Source organism: Mauremys reevesii, linkage group 2 (genome assembly GCF_016161935.1).
Source record: "Mauremys reevesii isolate NIE-2019 linkage group 2, ASM1616193v1, whole genome shotgun sequence".
Lineage (NCBI taxonomy): Eukaryota > Metazoa > Chordata > Testudines > Geoemydidae > Mauremys > Mauremys reevesii.
In genome coordinates this window covers 73,205,021-73,219,460 of record NC_052624.1, presented here as the reverse complement: position 1 = coordinate 73,219,460, position 14,440 = coordinate 73,205,021, and the positions used below count along the sequence as shown (strand labels likewise).

Sequence of the window (14,440 nt, the reverse complement as noted above, 5' to 3'; positions counted from 1 at the left end):
ATTTTGTTATACTTCTGAATTTATAGGTAGTTTCTTTGAGTGTATCTAGTTCTATGAATATCCTCATCTGTCTTCTTTTAATGTTTACCCCAGTCTATGCATGTGTGTAGTGTCACGTGTGATAGAGGGGTGAAGACTGAAGAGTAATATTTAAGGGGGGAAGCATATGGAAAGACATACAGAGGGAGAGGGGGTATGCACGACTTTTGGCGGCGTCCACTGCTTGCACAGGAACACAAAACTGTCCCGATGCTCCAGGGAGCAGCAATATTTTCTAAGGGCCATGTGTGCTGTGCAAGGGGGTAGCTGTTGCAGCACTCGGGCAGGCAGGGGCCACTGACGCCTGCACGAGAAGGTCCCTTAAGAAGGGGCGGCTACCAGGCAGCCAGACCGAGTAGTTCAGTGGCTACAAAAGGGGGCGGGGCCACGCCTCCCGTCATGCTGTGCTACACCCACTCACGTCCCGCCCGCGCACTGCATGCCGGGAGGTGTAGTCCCGCCCTGTTGTCTTCCGGGACCCGCCGGTGCCCTTCGGGGGAAGCGCCGTTGGTGTCACGTGAGGGGTTTGTTGACTTCCTGGAGGGGGCGGGAGGTCCTGGTAACGGCGTCGTCAGGCCGGGCCCGGGGAGGAGGTGATGGGAGCCCGGAGGAGCCCGCGGCGGCTGCTGCTTCCTCTTCGCTGAGGCCGCCGCCCGCCAGTGACCGGAGCCGAGCGGACCCCTCCCCCCCCGGCAGGTCAGGTCAGGTCCGGCCCTTCCCCAGAGGGGATGGGGCAGATGGGGCGGGGGAGGGGATAGCGGGGACAAGCGCTCTCGGCAGGTGACTCGGGCTGACATGGACCCGCAGCTCCCGACGGCTCCACGCTCGCAGCGGCCTGCAGCGGGGGTGCCTCTCCCTCCCTGCCCCGGTGCCTGCTCCGCCGCCCCCCGCGGCTTGGCCGCATCGGGACGGTTATTGTCTCTCCAGCGAGTTAGCGGAGGCGATGCCGGGCCCGGGCCCGCGCTGACCGCACAGTCACGGGCAGCGGCGTCTGTGCCGGCCAGATGGCCCCGGGCCTCCACAGGGAAGTTTCTTTTAAATCCACCCAGTGAGTATTTAAGCTGTCTCCCGTAGAGAGGAAGCTGGCAGGGTGACGGGACAGGGGCAGCGAATAGACTGCGGTGGCGCTTCGTGTCCGGTTGCCCCCGGAACGGGGTAGGTGTCCGGGGATTATGCAGGGAAAGTGGCTGCATCAGGATGGCACCAGGAGAAGGCTCCCTGCAAATGAAGCCCTTTCAGATGTAGCTGCCTGACGCTCACAATTTCCATAACATAGGTAGTGAAAGGGACAAACTGTTCAGAGGGAGAAAAATGTTATCAAACACCATTAAGTCATATAACGCACACCCAAATACAACTGTCCTGGTACATTATAAGCGAGGGTATCAGAGAGGTAGCCGTGTTAGTCTGGTTCTGTAAAAGCAGCAAAGAATCCTGTGGCACCTCATAGACTAACAGACGTTTTGCAGCATGAGCTTTCGTGTCACAGGATTCTTTGCTGCTTTTACATAAGCGAGGGTGTAATACATCATAAGTGTAGAAGAGTGTTTATTGTAATAGGCTTCAAAAATTCACTTGCAAGTGAGGAATGAGCATGTGTGAAGGATTGGGGGGATGTAATTTTTCTGTGCACAATTTAAACATTCTGATAAATTTCGTGTTTGGTCCTTCTGGTTGCCAAGATAACCACCTAAATGTGAGCCTATGCAGTGTGTGGTTCTGAGTCTGCAGATAGACCTCTACAGCTTCTCCATTGCTTCTCCTAACTCTTCCCCAGCAGCAGCAAAATTAATATAACAAGGATGTGCGAGATCTTTGCTGCCCTTCAGAAAACTGTGAGCTGGGGTGAAACTGACAAGAATAATGGCCATATCACTGCTAAAGTTCGGAGAAAGGTATAAGCAGCAGCAGCCAAGGCAGTTTCTGGAGTTATTCTCAGAGGAGGAAAAATGGAGACTTGGAAGACTCAGAACCCTGCCCCCACATGGAGATCGTGTGCAAGATAAAAAATTTTGATGTTGGAAATTGGTGAATGAATCTTCTGTTCTTTCACTAATATCACATCTATGTGATGGAATGTTCAAAAAAGAGAGAGAGAGGATAGTTTCTTGTTCGATGTTCAGATCAGATGATGGGGAAGTGGGGCCCTTTGTTAAAAGGGAAGTCTAGTCTAAGCACAGGATTAGGAACCAGGAACTCTAAAAGGTTTTAATTCTGACTGTCGCGTGAGTCCTCTGAGCCCTTGAGCAACTTGCTTAATCTCAGTTTCAGTTTCCTGTGTATTACACTTAACTACTTCACATGGTGTTGATAATTGTGCAATGTTTATAAAAACCTTTGAACAAGAAAAGTGTAAGTGCCAGGTATTATTACTAAACAAAGGGGAAATGATTATGTCCTAAGACAAATAACGTTAAATCTCAAAAGCCGTTTATTACCATTTAATATAAACTATAGAACAACCAAAAATGCTTCCTATAAGCCAACAGCAAATCTAGGGAGGCATATGAAGTGTATGATCTATAGGTGTATGCAGGAAACATTTTAATGTCACATGCTCTTAGAACTATTTGGTTTAATTACTTGTAAGAGCGGAGGACAGTAAAATAGGACTTATTTGGGATATACATAAGGCCTACCAAATTCATTGTCTATATTGGTCAATTTCATGGTCGTAGGCTTTTTAAAAATTGTAAATTTCATGATTTCAGCTATTCAAATCTGAAAATTCATGGTATTGTAGTTGTTGGGGTCCTGACCCAAAAAGGAGTTGTGTGGGGATTGCAAAGGTTTTGGAGGGGGTGGATTTTGTAGTACTGCTACCCTTACTTCTGGGAAGCTGCTGGTGGCAGTGCTCCCTTCAGAGCTGGGCAGCTGGAGAGCGGCGGCAGGTGGCCAGGATTCCGGCTCTGAAGGCATAGCCACCGCCAGCAGCAGTGCAGAAGTAATGATGGCATGGTATGGTATTGCCACCCTTACTTTTGCGCTGCTGCTGGTCAGGTGCTGCCTTCACAGTTGGATGCCCGGCCAACAGCTGCCGCTCTCCAGTCCCCCCCCCCCCCCCCCGCCCCTCCCAGCTCTGAAGGCAGTACAGAAATAAGGGTGGCAATACCATGACCCCCCTAAAATAACCTTGTGGACCCCACTGCAACTCCCTTTTGGGTCAGAACCCCCAATTTGAGAAATGTTGGTCTCCCCCATGAAATCTGAACAGTATAGGGTAAAAGCACACAGAAGACCAGATTTCACAGGGAGAAACCAGATTTCACGGTCTGTGATGCAATTTTCATGGCCATGAACTTGGTAGGGCCATAGATGTACAGTAACACTTCTATTTTGTTTACTTTGTCTTATCTCTGGAAGTAAGAGTAAAAAACCAAGTATTAACGTTTAGTCACTTTTTTTCATGAAATAGACACCATTCTGAAAACTGATATAAACTGCATAAATCTGTGCCATGGCCAAATAAAAGTAATGCATTGTATCATATTTTAATGAGATATAGCAGATGAACACAAGGAGAACCAACACCATCTGACCAATTAGCTTTTTGCAGACCACCAGCAAGCATTCAGTATTCCATGGACTGTAGTTTGAGAACTCCTGACCTGTGAAATAATACATATATTAGACTTCAGGAAACACTTCTGTGACTATCACCTATTCATAGATCCTAAATGTATCTTATTGCCTCAAAAATAGTATTTGAGAAACTGGACTAACATAAGAAAAGCCATGCTGGGACAGACCAATGATCCATCTAGCCTAATGTCTTGTCTTCGGACAGTGGCCGCTGTCAGGTGCTTCAGAGGGAATGAACAGAACAGGCAGTCATCAAGTGATCCAGCCCCTGTTGTCCACTTTTGGCAGTCAGAGGCTAGGGACACCCAGAGCATAGAGTTGCCTCCCTGGCCAACTTGACTAACAGCCATTGATGGACGTATCCTCCATGAGCTTATCTAATTCTTTTTTGAATCTAGTTATACTTTTGGCCTTCACAACATTCCCTGGCAACAAGTTCTACAGGTTGACTGTGTTGTGTTAAGTGCTTTCTTTTTGTTGGTTTTAAACCTAATGTCTGTTGTTTTAACTGGTTTTTGTGTTATATGAAGGAGTAAATAACACTTCCTTATTCACTTTCTCCACACCATTCGTGATTTTTTTATACCTGTATCATATCTCCCCTTAGTTGTCTCTTTTCCAAGCTGAAAATCCCAGTCTTTTTCATCTTTCCTCTTATGGAAGCTGTTCCATATCCTTAATCATTTTTGTTGCCCTTATCTGTAAATTTTCGATTTCTAATGTATCTTTTTTTGCAATGGGGCAACCAGAACTGCATGCAGTACTCCAGGTGTGGGTGTATAGTGATTCATTTCACTAATACTACTGTTCAATTAGATCATTATACTTGTAGTGGAAGGACTTCTTATATGTATAACTAATCTCTGTCTTCTTTGTTCATTATTCTTTAAAAATGTCCTTTCTTTGAATGCCATTTGGGGCAGGTTTCTAATATTTCTCTCACTACTTTATCTCCACCTCAACTGTTTTCATGAAAATGAAACCGCCTCAGAGCACGGATTTGGTTTCGTTTTGAGAGAGACAACTCCCTCTACCCCTTTGTTGTGCTGTTTCAGCAATAGCCTTTGTAGTGTAGCTAATTGTGTACTGTGTAAAGGACAAATGTTGCCCTTGTATATGCTTATAGTTCCTATCCTCTTTAGTAAGAGCTTAGTGTATTAGCTGAGGGTAGAACTCAGTCCCAAATCTTTTTTCCTTCTGTCAGTTATTTTAGAAGTTTTCTCATGAATTCACATAGTGTAAACATAAATTAATAAACAGTTGATTTTGCCAACTGTGAATATTCTGATATCTTTCATAGTGTTAGTTTATTCCTAAATTATGATTCCTTCCCCATCCCAAACTGCCATATACTACAGCTAGAAACATAAATGGGGTACAGTGCACTTCTTGGCCAGCTGACAGCTGTTTAATATAAAATGAATAATTGATTTCAGTATCATTTTTATTGGGCAGGAATGCATATCACATGCAACTTCACAGTAGGAACTTTTATTGGCAGGTTGAGTAAAAAGAGAATTCTCTGTGAGCACAGAAACTGACCTACATTTGCAATTAAAGGAATCACATTATGGCCACTGTTAGACAAAAATGTGTTTAGATATAGCCTCTTACTTTGTTTTTTCTTTCCCTCTTTGCCTATACTTTGTTACTCGCTTTTTGCATCTTTTCTTAAGTTAGATTGTAAGCTGTTTGGGGCAGTGACCACATCTTCCTATGTGTGCTCTGTTTGTTTTCTAACAATGCTTAGAAAATTGAAACAATAAGTATATCTTAAGAAGATGGCTCCTTTGAGATTTCAGGGAGGCTTATGCTACCACTGTCAATAGTGTATCTGTTCAGTGGATAAAGAGGACTTCAGTTTTCGTGGGTATCCTGCTAATTTTCAAAATCAGAAAACTCTCTAACAGACAACTTCCTGCAATATCTTTGGGAGACAATATTTTATTAAGTGTATGAATGGTTTATGAATCATATTGGATCAGGTTTGTATGCACTCCATCAGGGGAGGATTTCCACAGCTCCTCCAGGAAGTGAAAACAGTAGGGGATGATTAAGGCAAATGACTCAGGTTATAACACCTTGAGAGAGGAACCACCTCCTGGGGAGGCTCCCATATTCTGCTTCGAAGTGGATTCTGCAGAGACCAACAGACAAAGGACTTTTGGATAAATAGCCCAAGGCTAAACTGACTAAGAGCTTTCTTCGTGATCCAGCAGATAGACAAGACCTTCTGTCCAACAGGGTCCCCAACCTTTGTGGAAGGGTTAGAAAAATTTTGGCTTACTGGGGCCCGATAAGACCGATGGATGATACTCTGGTAAACTGTTAACGTGTACAGGAATGTTTATAGTTTATGTTGTGTTTGTAATACTTTTACCTGAAGAATAAATGTGCTTGCTTAGAAAGAGCTCTGTTGTTACTGCTGGCAATTTCTCTGTTTGTCGTTCTCAGAGAAAAGTCAAAGCATAGGCACTAGCCTTTTTAGGTGGATTGGCTTGCTAGGGATCTCACAATGTAATCCAGGGGGCTGTTCAGACTTAAAACCCCTGGTCAGGAGGGCATGAGACCTGAGTTTCCATCTAGGAGAGTTGAAAGCTAGGAGCTGGAGTGCTTTAGAGAGGCCATAGATGGGGAAATATAGGTGCAGTTACCTTGAAACTGTGACACTTGTTTTCTTACCTATCTTTTTTTCTTTAAACAGATGCCTGCAGAGCTCTCATGCAGTGTATGCAAACATGTCAATAGTGCAACATAAATTAAAGTTGGACTTTGATTTGTAAATCACTTGATTTCATCTATCTATAAGAATTCTAAAAACATCCACATAATACATAAACAGATTCCACTAAACTGAATTTAGTTTTCTATTTATGTAGATTGCTACCCATTTGACTCCATTTTCAAAATTAGCAATCTGATATCTTGGTTCTATTTCCAGTTCACGTGCATGAGCACTGTGATATTGCCACATTAATATGCAAGTTTGGAACCTCACTTGTGCTACTTCCTTTCACATTGTAAAGGATCAGTATTTTTCCTGGTTACTGTGTTGTTTTTTTTGTGTTTTTTGTTTTTTTTATGATGCAGGGATGTAGTTAAATATGCCCTGTGTTAATTGAGATATTAGAAATTAGGTTTTTAATATCTGAGGGGGTAGCTGTGTTAGTCTGGATCTGTAAAAGCAGCAAAGAATTCTGTGGCACCTTATAGACTAACAAATGTATTGGAGCATGAGCTTTCGTGGCTGAATACCCACTTCGTCGGATGCATGTAGTGGATGCATGTAGGGGATGAAGCTGAGGGAGTTAGTGTTGGCTATCCTAACATCTTGAGAAGTAGGGGAGGGAAGAGCCTGGTTGATCACCTCTAACTTAGCATAAGCAGGATCTTTCTCATGAATGGATTGTCTTCATCTGCCATGTAGACCCAGCTAAAACATTCTGTGCCAGATCTTCTGCTGTAGCTGTGTTGGTTCCAGGATATTAGAGGGACAAGGTGGGTGAAATAATATCTCTTAATGGACCAGCTTCTGTTGGTGAGAGAGAAGCTTTTAAGCCTATACAGAGCTCTTCTTCAGGTCTTCTCTCTCTCTCTCTCAGTAACAGAAGTTGGTCCAATAAAAGATAATATCTCACCCACCTGGTCAGTATCAGATCTGACTATAGTGGTGGTTGCATTTGAAACCAAGTCTATGCTAATTTTTTTTTTTAAATTACATGTAGCCTTTCCACAAAAAAAATTGGAGGCTAAGCTGGCTGTCCTCTAACTCTCTGGTGTTTGTGGCTTGGACTTCTAAAGTTAATTTCTTCCAGAGTTTAATGATTCTGTAATTTTAGGAAGGATATACTCTATTCCTACATTAGGCAGAGATTAAGTGTAAAATTCCACTTGGCTAACTAGAGAACCACAAGTGTGCTTCCATATAATGGTCAAAGACAAAGCACCAGGGTAGGTGTGTGAGGTACCACGTTGCCAGAAGAATCTAGTGTAGGATTTTGAGAATATTTTTTTAAAGTAAAGATCTTTTGAAACATTAAACTTTTAATGCAGCAAAAAGACTCTTGACATGCACAGGAGAAATGTATAATCCCTGAATTTATAAAGCAGCATTTGTATGGGCTATGTCTCTTATTAGGCTGCAGAGTCAGGTCATAAATTTTCTGGAAGAGAGCTCAAAGATAACAACATTTAATTAGTTAAGAGAATAACATGGGAATAAATATAGGACATGACTGTCATGCTGACTGGAGTGGTTCTCCTCTGTGAGTGACTATCTCAGGGCAGACTGTCAGAAAACAATGATAGACACCCCAAACTGGTAGCATGTTCTGTAATTAGATTTCACCAAGCCAGTAACATATTTGAACTCCTGGATCACTATACCAGTCTTACTGTGGAGTCACAGTTCCCTTTAACCTCTCCAGCCTGTCTTGCCACCCAGAGAACCCGAACTTTGTGATAAAAGGTAATTTAAACCTAAAATCATGCCACATCAGGTTTCTCCCAGTCCCAAAGGACCAGCCACTTACCCCAGATCAATTGATATTCCAGATCTTACAGCAAAGACAACACTGGCAGCCAGTTCTTTGATAAACTAATTAAAGGTTTATAGCTTTAATTTAAAAAAAAAAAGTGAGTGTTTTTGAGAGGTCAAAGAAGGTAAAATGTAATAGGTAAACCACTGTTTGTAATTCCAAATGGTGGCAGTGATGTAATAGACTGCTAGTTTCCCAAAAGTATTCTGGGTAGCCCTGGAAAAGACTTTTGGGGCTCTCCATCTTCTCATTCAGTTATTCTTCCCTGTTAGAATCCCAACAGTCCAGAGATAAAGGATCTTTCCTTGAATTCCATATTTATATCTTCTCACAGAAGACAAGCTGGCAGTCTCTCTACCCACGTGGGGTTTTAGCGGGTTTTTCCTTTGATGACAGCGATTGAGGAAGGCGCTTAGACTTTTGACCTCTGACCACTGATATACACAATGGCTACTTGCTGTGAAATTAACAGCAAATGCTAAAGCCTTTAAATCCTTCATAATCATTTCATAAGATTTCTTTGATGGGTAACTTAGTTGTAAGGGTACATACCATGTAAATGTTTGCTATTACATTATGACAGGAATAGATGAACGAAAACAATTCAAGTAACCTTCCATTAGTTTTATGAAGTTTTAACACCCAAAACACTAACACATTTAAAATCGCTTTGATCTAATATGCAAGTAAATTGACCGGAATACACTCTAGCATGACCTGGTCAGCTAGCGTCACAGTGACAATAATGAAAAACAGGAGACCATATCTGAAGTTAGTAAAAGATTATCAGAATTTGTGCTAATAAAGGAATAGGGAAGATGCAGAGCTGAAGGTTAGGACTACTTGAGTATGCAGAGAGAAAGGGGACAAAAAGCTGACTAATGCATATACGTAGTTATCCGGTCATACTGGTTTTTCCTAAAGAGATTGATAATTGGATATGAAATTGTTCTGAATTTGAGTCTAGCCCAAGTCAGTTGCTAATTGATGGCTATTGGAAAGGAGCTGATCTCAGGCAAGCTCCGAAAGTCCATATCCCATGGGATGACCAAATAATTTTTTCTGTCTCTAACAGCCAATTTCATAACCACAAAATCCTTTCATTGGCCAAGCAAACTGAGGTCTAACACTCAACTCAGTGGTGTTTGTCTGTAAGCCAATAACGATGGCATGCCACATCCTGTCAATTGCAACATTTTAGAGAATGTTCTAGACATTGATGGATAGAAGCCTATTGATTTTGTTGCAAATTAGAACACCAGAAAAGCCTGATTCACAGGAAAAACGGGGAGCTCAGACTTTCTGGAGCGGCAGGCTGAGGTAGAATCTTTCTTCTACTCCCTGCTGTGCCAACACATATCTCAAGCAGCAGCTTGTCTTGCTGCATAGGGATGTCAGCTGTAGCCTGGACTCTATTAGAAATTAGAGAGCCTTACTGGGAGGGTTTCGAGGGGGCTAAGCAGGGACTTGCAAGGGAATGAGTCTGGGAAGTGCTGGTAAGAGTAGAAGGGACTCGAAGTGGGGGAACTGGGTTGTTGAATGTGAAAGCAGGGACTGAGAGTGGAGATGAGATGGGGAAAGTGGGGCCTAAGGAGGGGAACACTGACTCTGGCATGGAGGGAGACAAAGACCTGAGAATGGAACAGAGGCACATAGAGCCCCTGGCACGAGGGAGTGGCTGGGGTGGTTGTGGGAAGTCTCTGCAGTAGGGGAGGACAAGAGGGTGGCACACAGGAAGCTTGTAGGGTGGACATTCTCATGGGGCACAAAAGGTAGTAGTAACCCATTCAGTCTTTGCAGTGGTTCTTCCAAATTAAGTATGAGTAAGGCTAAGATTTAGTCAGGGGTATTTTTAGTAAAAGTAATGGATAGGTCACGGTCAGTAAACAAAAATTCCTGTCCATGGCTTTTACTGTAGATACCCCTGATCTGCTCTGGGGAGCCCCAGGGCACCACTGCTCCAGGACTGACCCTGGGATTACTACTGCTCGGGTGGCCCCTGGGGCCAGTTGTCTGGGGCCACCCAAGCAGCGGCTGGCCTCAGGACAGAGGTGGGCAAACTATGGCCCACAGGCCACATGCGACCCGCGGGACTGTCCTGCCCAGCCCTTGAGCTCCCAGCCAGGGAGGCTAGCTCTCAGCCCCTCCGCTGCTGTTCCCCTTCCCCCACAGCCACACGGGCAGCGCTCTGGGTGGTGGGGTTGCGCGCTCCTGCCAAGCAGCACAGCAGCATATATATATATATATTTTTTTTTGCATTTGTCTCACACACGTGCTCTAGTCTGCTATGGTGACGTTTTTCCATATTCTTTAGGACAGAGTATGCATGTCATTAAGTAAGTGTGTTCTGCATCTTTTTTGCTGTTGCAAAATAAAGAACGGCTTTGAACTGCTATGCAGTAGAGCACTTGAGTACTGTGGCCATTCTACTGCTTCAGTGGTGTATAGTAGATCGTTTCAAATTTGGGTTTGTAGATGGTAGTATTTTTGGGTTGAGAATGTGTATTTGGGTTTTTCTATAATAAAAGTTCTTTCTGGACAAAAAACGTGCATTCCTTTTGGCACTGATGCTCCAGTACTATGGTGACTGGTGGGGAGGGGCACTAAATAAATTACTAGATTGCTTAAATGTATACCTTTTTGAAAATTATCATTATTTGATGTAGTTCAGAGATGTCAGCCCTGTTTCTGTCATTGACTTGCAAAAGCTCCAAAAACTGTTTCTCCTTATGGTCCAGATATAACTTGGAACAAGTCAGGCGCTAAAACAGCATTAATAATTACACCTCTGCCCCGATATAACGTGACCCAGTATAACACGAATTTGGATATAACATGGTAAAGCAGCGCTCCAGGGGGGCGGGGCTGCGCGCTTTACCATGCAAGTTCGATATAACAGGGTTTCACCTCTAACGCGGTAAGATTTTTTTGGCTCCCGAGGACAGCGTTATATTGGGGTAGAGGTGTATATTCCATAAGTGTTCTTTAAACACATAAGACATTATGGATTTTGGTCAGTGGAAAATATTGCAGACAGTGAAAGTTGGTGAAGTTTATAAGTACAGAAGAGTATAAACAGGGAATGAGAAGAGTAAGAGTATGGAAACATCTGACTGTATAACTTGAGCATTTTGATGAAAAATGGGTGTCATGGATTCTCTGTAAACTTATGACGACATGGCAAAGATAAATAAGAAGGAAATATTTTTTTAAAGTGCCTATGACATTATGCCTGAAGGCTTTTTAAACTGTAGTGTTCTTGGCATGTATCTTGGTGAGAATTTTTTTAACACTATTATGTCTTTTCAAACAGCTGTCATGGGTGAGCTGGGAGAAGATGACATCTATATTTTGAATCATGAAAAAGCAGATGGTATTCACAGAAGAGAAAGAGAGATTCCTGTTCCAGCATATGCAGGGGATGAGTCCATTGCTTCACATTTTGCACTTGTCACTGCTTATGAAGATATCAAAAAACGACTAAAGGAGACAGAGAAGGAGAACTCCTTCTTAAAGAAAAGAGTAAGACTCTTAGAAGAAAAGGTAAGTGCAATTTTTTTACTACTTTGTAATAAGACTTTTCCCTTAAAGTTTGTATAGATGGATGTCAGTTCATAATATCATTAATCCATATATCCTTTAAAGAGGAAATACTATGTTTGTAATTTTATTTATTTTTATATAGATAGTCTTTTAAAACACAATTTGTTTTCCTCTGACAGCCTAGTTTACTGTTAAATAGCCTTTGGCTCTTGAGTTCTATAACCCCACTTTTCTGTTAACAAAGTTGGTAAATAGCAAAACCAAAAACTTAACTAGAAATGTAAAATAAAAATATTTGACTCACAAGTTCAGAGCCTCAGAAAAAGGGCCACAATTGATGTTGAGAGGGAAACAAGTTGTTTTTATCCTGGTCTTCTAAAACTTTATTTAAGAATGTAAAACTTTACTGTGTTTTTGTGTTAGTTTGTTTAAACTAAACAGGCTATGAATTCCATACAACTTGAGCAGGTATATTATCTAGTCATTTCTCTACCTCCTTATAAAACTCTAAAGTTGCAAGTGGGGAATGTCATTGTCACAATAATGTAAACATTAGTGAATATTTTGTTTCACTGGCCAGATGGGTTCTAGATTTGAATAGACAAATAAGATTTTCTTCACATTATTTAATGACAGGCAGTTTCTAAATGAGTTAGGAGTGACCTGATGATGTATTCAAAGACACTCATTTACCTTTATCCATCTTTTTATAAGGGACTGTAGACCTAGTCTGGACTGCTGACACTCAGAACCTTTTAAGCCTCACGTCACTGTGATTTGTGTTGGAAGAAAGAACTGAGTTGTGCTTAGAGCTTCGTAAAAACAAAACAAAATACCTCAAGCTATTGAAAGAGTAATTTTTCTCGAAGGGTAATTCTTGAAATAGTTATGCTGGCAAAACTTTTACTTCATATTTTTTTGACCGAGTAAGATCATTATCATTTGGCCCTGAATTTGTGTAAACTTCTTGAGAAATTGTAAAATACTTAATTTATTCGTACAGATTTCATAATGGATTGATTTAAATTAAAGCAGTTTAAATCACCAATTTTAATAATGATTTAAATAAGCAGGCAGAAAAAGATGATTTAAATAATTTATTTTAATCCTGTTGTGGATTTGTACTTTAGTTATTTTCCTAAAGAGAGGATAATTCTTATTGGTTGGTAACTATTAAAAGATATTGATTTGCAGCTAAGTATAGCTTTTACACTAAAATTTGTGCTTTTTTATTTTTCTGGCTAACCAAGAAGGTACACTATATCTATCCATGTTTAAGCAATTATATAGTCTAATTTACATTGTATTCAAATTACTACATTTTAGATTTTTATTATGTTAGAAAATGGTGAATGATGCATTTCTTATTTACTAGATGATAAATCTCAGTCCAAAATTAATCAAGCTCTATTTGGATTGAAATTCAATTAAATGCACAAAACAGAATATTTAAATTTTTTGTTATATAAGACTACATTTAAATGTGCTGAATGTATAAGAAAAGTTTTATATAAAAAATAGGGCTGTCAAATGATTAAAAAAAATGAATTGTGATTAAACGATAATAGGATTCCCTTTATTTAAATAGTTTTGGATGTTTTCTACGTTTTAAAATCTATTGATTTCACTTACAACACAGAATACAAAGTGTACAGTGCTCACTTTTTATATTTTTGATTGTAAAAAAAACAAGAAAATATTTCTCAGTTCACCTAATACAAGTACTGTACTGCAATCTCTTTATCATGAAAGTTGAACTTACAAATGTAGAATTATGCACAAAACAAAACTATGTAAAACTCGAGAGCCTACAAGTCCACTCAGTCCTACTTCTTGTTCAGCCAGTTGCTCAGACAAACAAGTTTGTTTACATTTGCAGGAGATAATGCTGCCCACTTCTTGTTTACAGTATTACCTGAAAGTGAGAACAGGCCTTCGCATGGCACTGTTGTAGCTGGCATCACAAGATATTTATGTGCTAGATGTACTAAAGATTTGTATGTCCCTTCATGCTTCAACCATCATTTGGGAGGACATGCATCCATGCAGATAACGGGTTCTGCTCGATAACCATCCAAAGCAGAGTGGACCGATGCATGTTCATTTTCATCATCTGAGTCAGTCAGATACCACCAGCAGAAGGTTGATTTGTTTGTTTGTTTCTTTGTTTTTTGGTGGTTTGGGTTCTGTAGTTTCCACATCAGTGTGTTGCTCTTTTAAGACTTTTGAAAGCATGTTTTATACCTCATCCCTCTGATTTTGGAAGACATTTTAGATACTTAAACTTTGGGTTGAGTTCTGTAGCTATCTTTAGAAATCTCATATTGGTGCCTTCTTTTCGTTTTGTCAAATCTGCAGTGAAAGTGTTCTTAAAATGAACAACATGTGCTGGGTCATTGTCTAAGACTGCTATAACATGAAATATGTGGCAGAATGAGATAAAAAGATTAGGAGACATACAATTCTCCCCTAAGGAGTTTAGTCACAAATTTAATTAATGCATTATTTTTTTTAAGGATAATCATCAATCAGCATGGAAGCATGTCCTCTGGAATGGGGGCTGAAGCATGAAGGGGCACACAAATGTTTAGCATATCCGGCACATAAATATCTTGTAACGCTGGCTGCAACAGTGCCATCTGTATTAGATATGTTGTCACCATTTCCTATTGTGCGGCACTGTGGGGATGCTAGTGAAACATAGAAATCATTTAAGGGTAGAAACATTCAGAACTACG

At 41.1% G+C, this 14,440-nt stretch overlaps 1 protein-coding gene across 5 annotated transcripts in view; it reads left to right on the top strand.

Annotated features, from left to right (window-relative positions):
* Window positions 1-14,440, top strand: part of AZI2 (5-azacytidine induced 2) — a 68,475-nt gene that overhangs the window by 18,127 nt on the left and 35,908 nt on the right. For 2 of the 5 annotated variants that reach the window (XM_039527100.1, XM_039527099.1), the window contains one exon: window positions 11,473-11,702. In XM_039527100.1, coding sequence (XP_039383034.1) covers window positions 11,478-11,702 — 225 coding nt within the window. In that variant the 5' untranslated portion in view covers window positions 11,473-11,477. The other 3 variants (XM_039527097.1, XM_039527095.1, XM_039527098.1) reach the window with 3 other exon arrangements.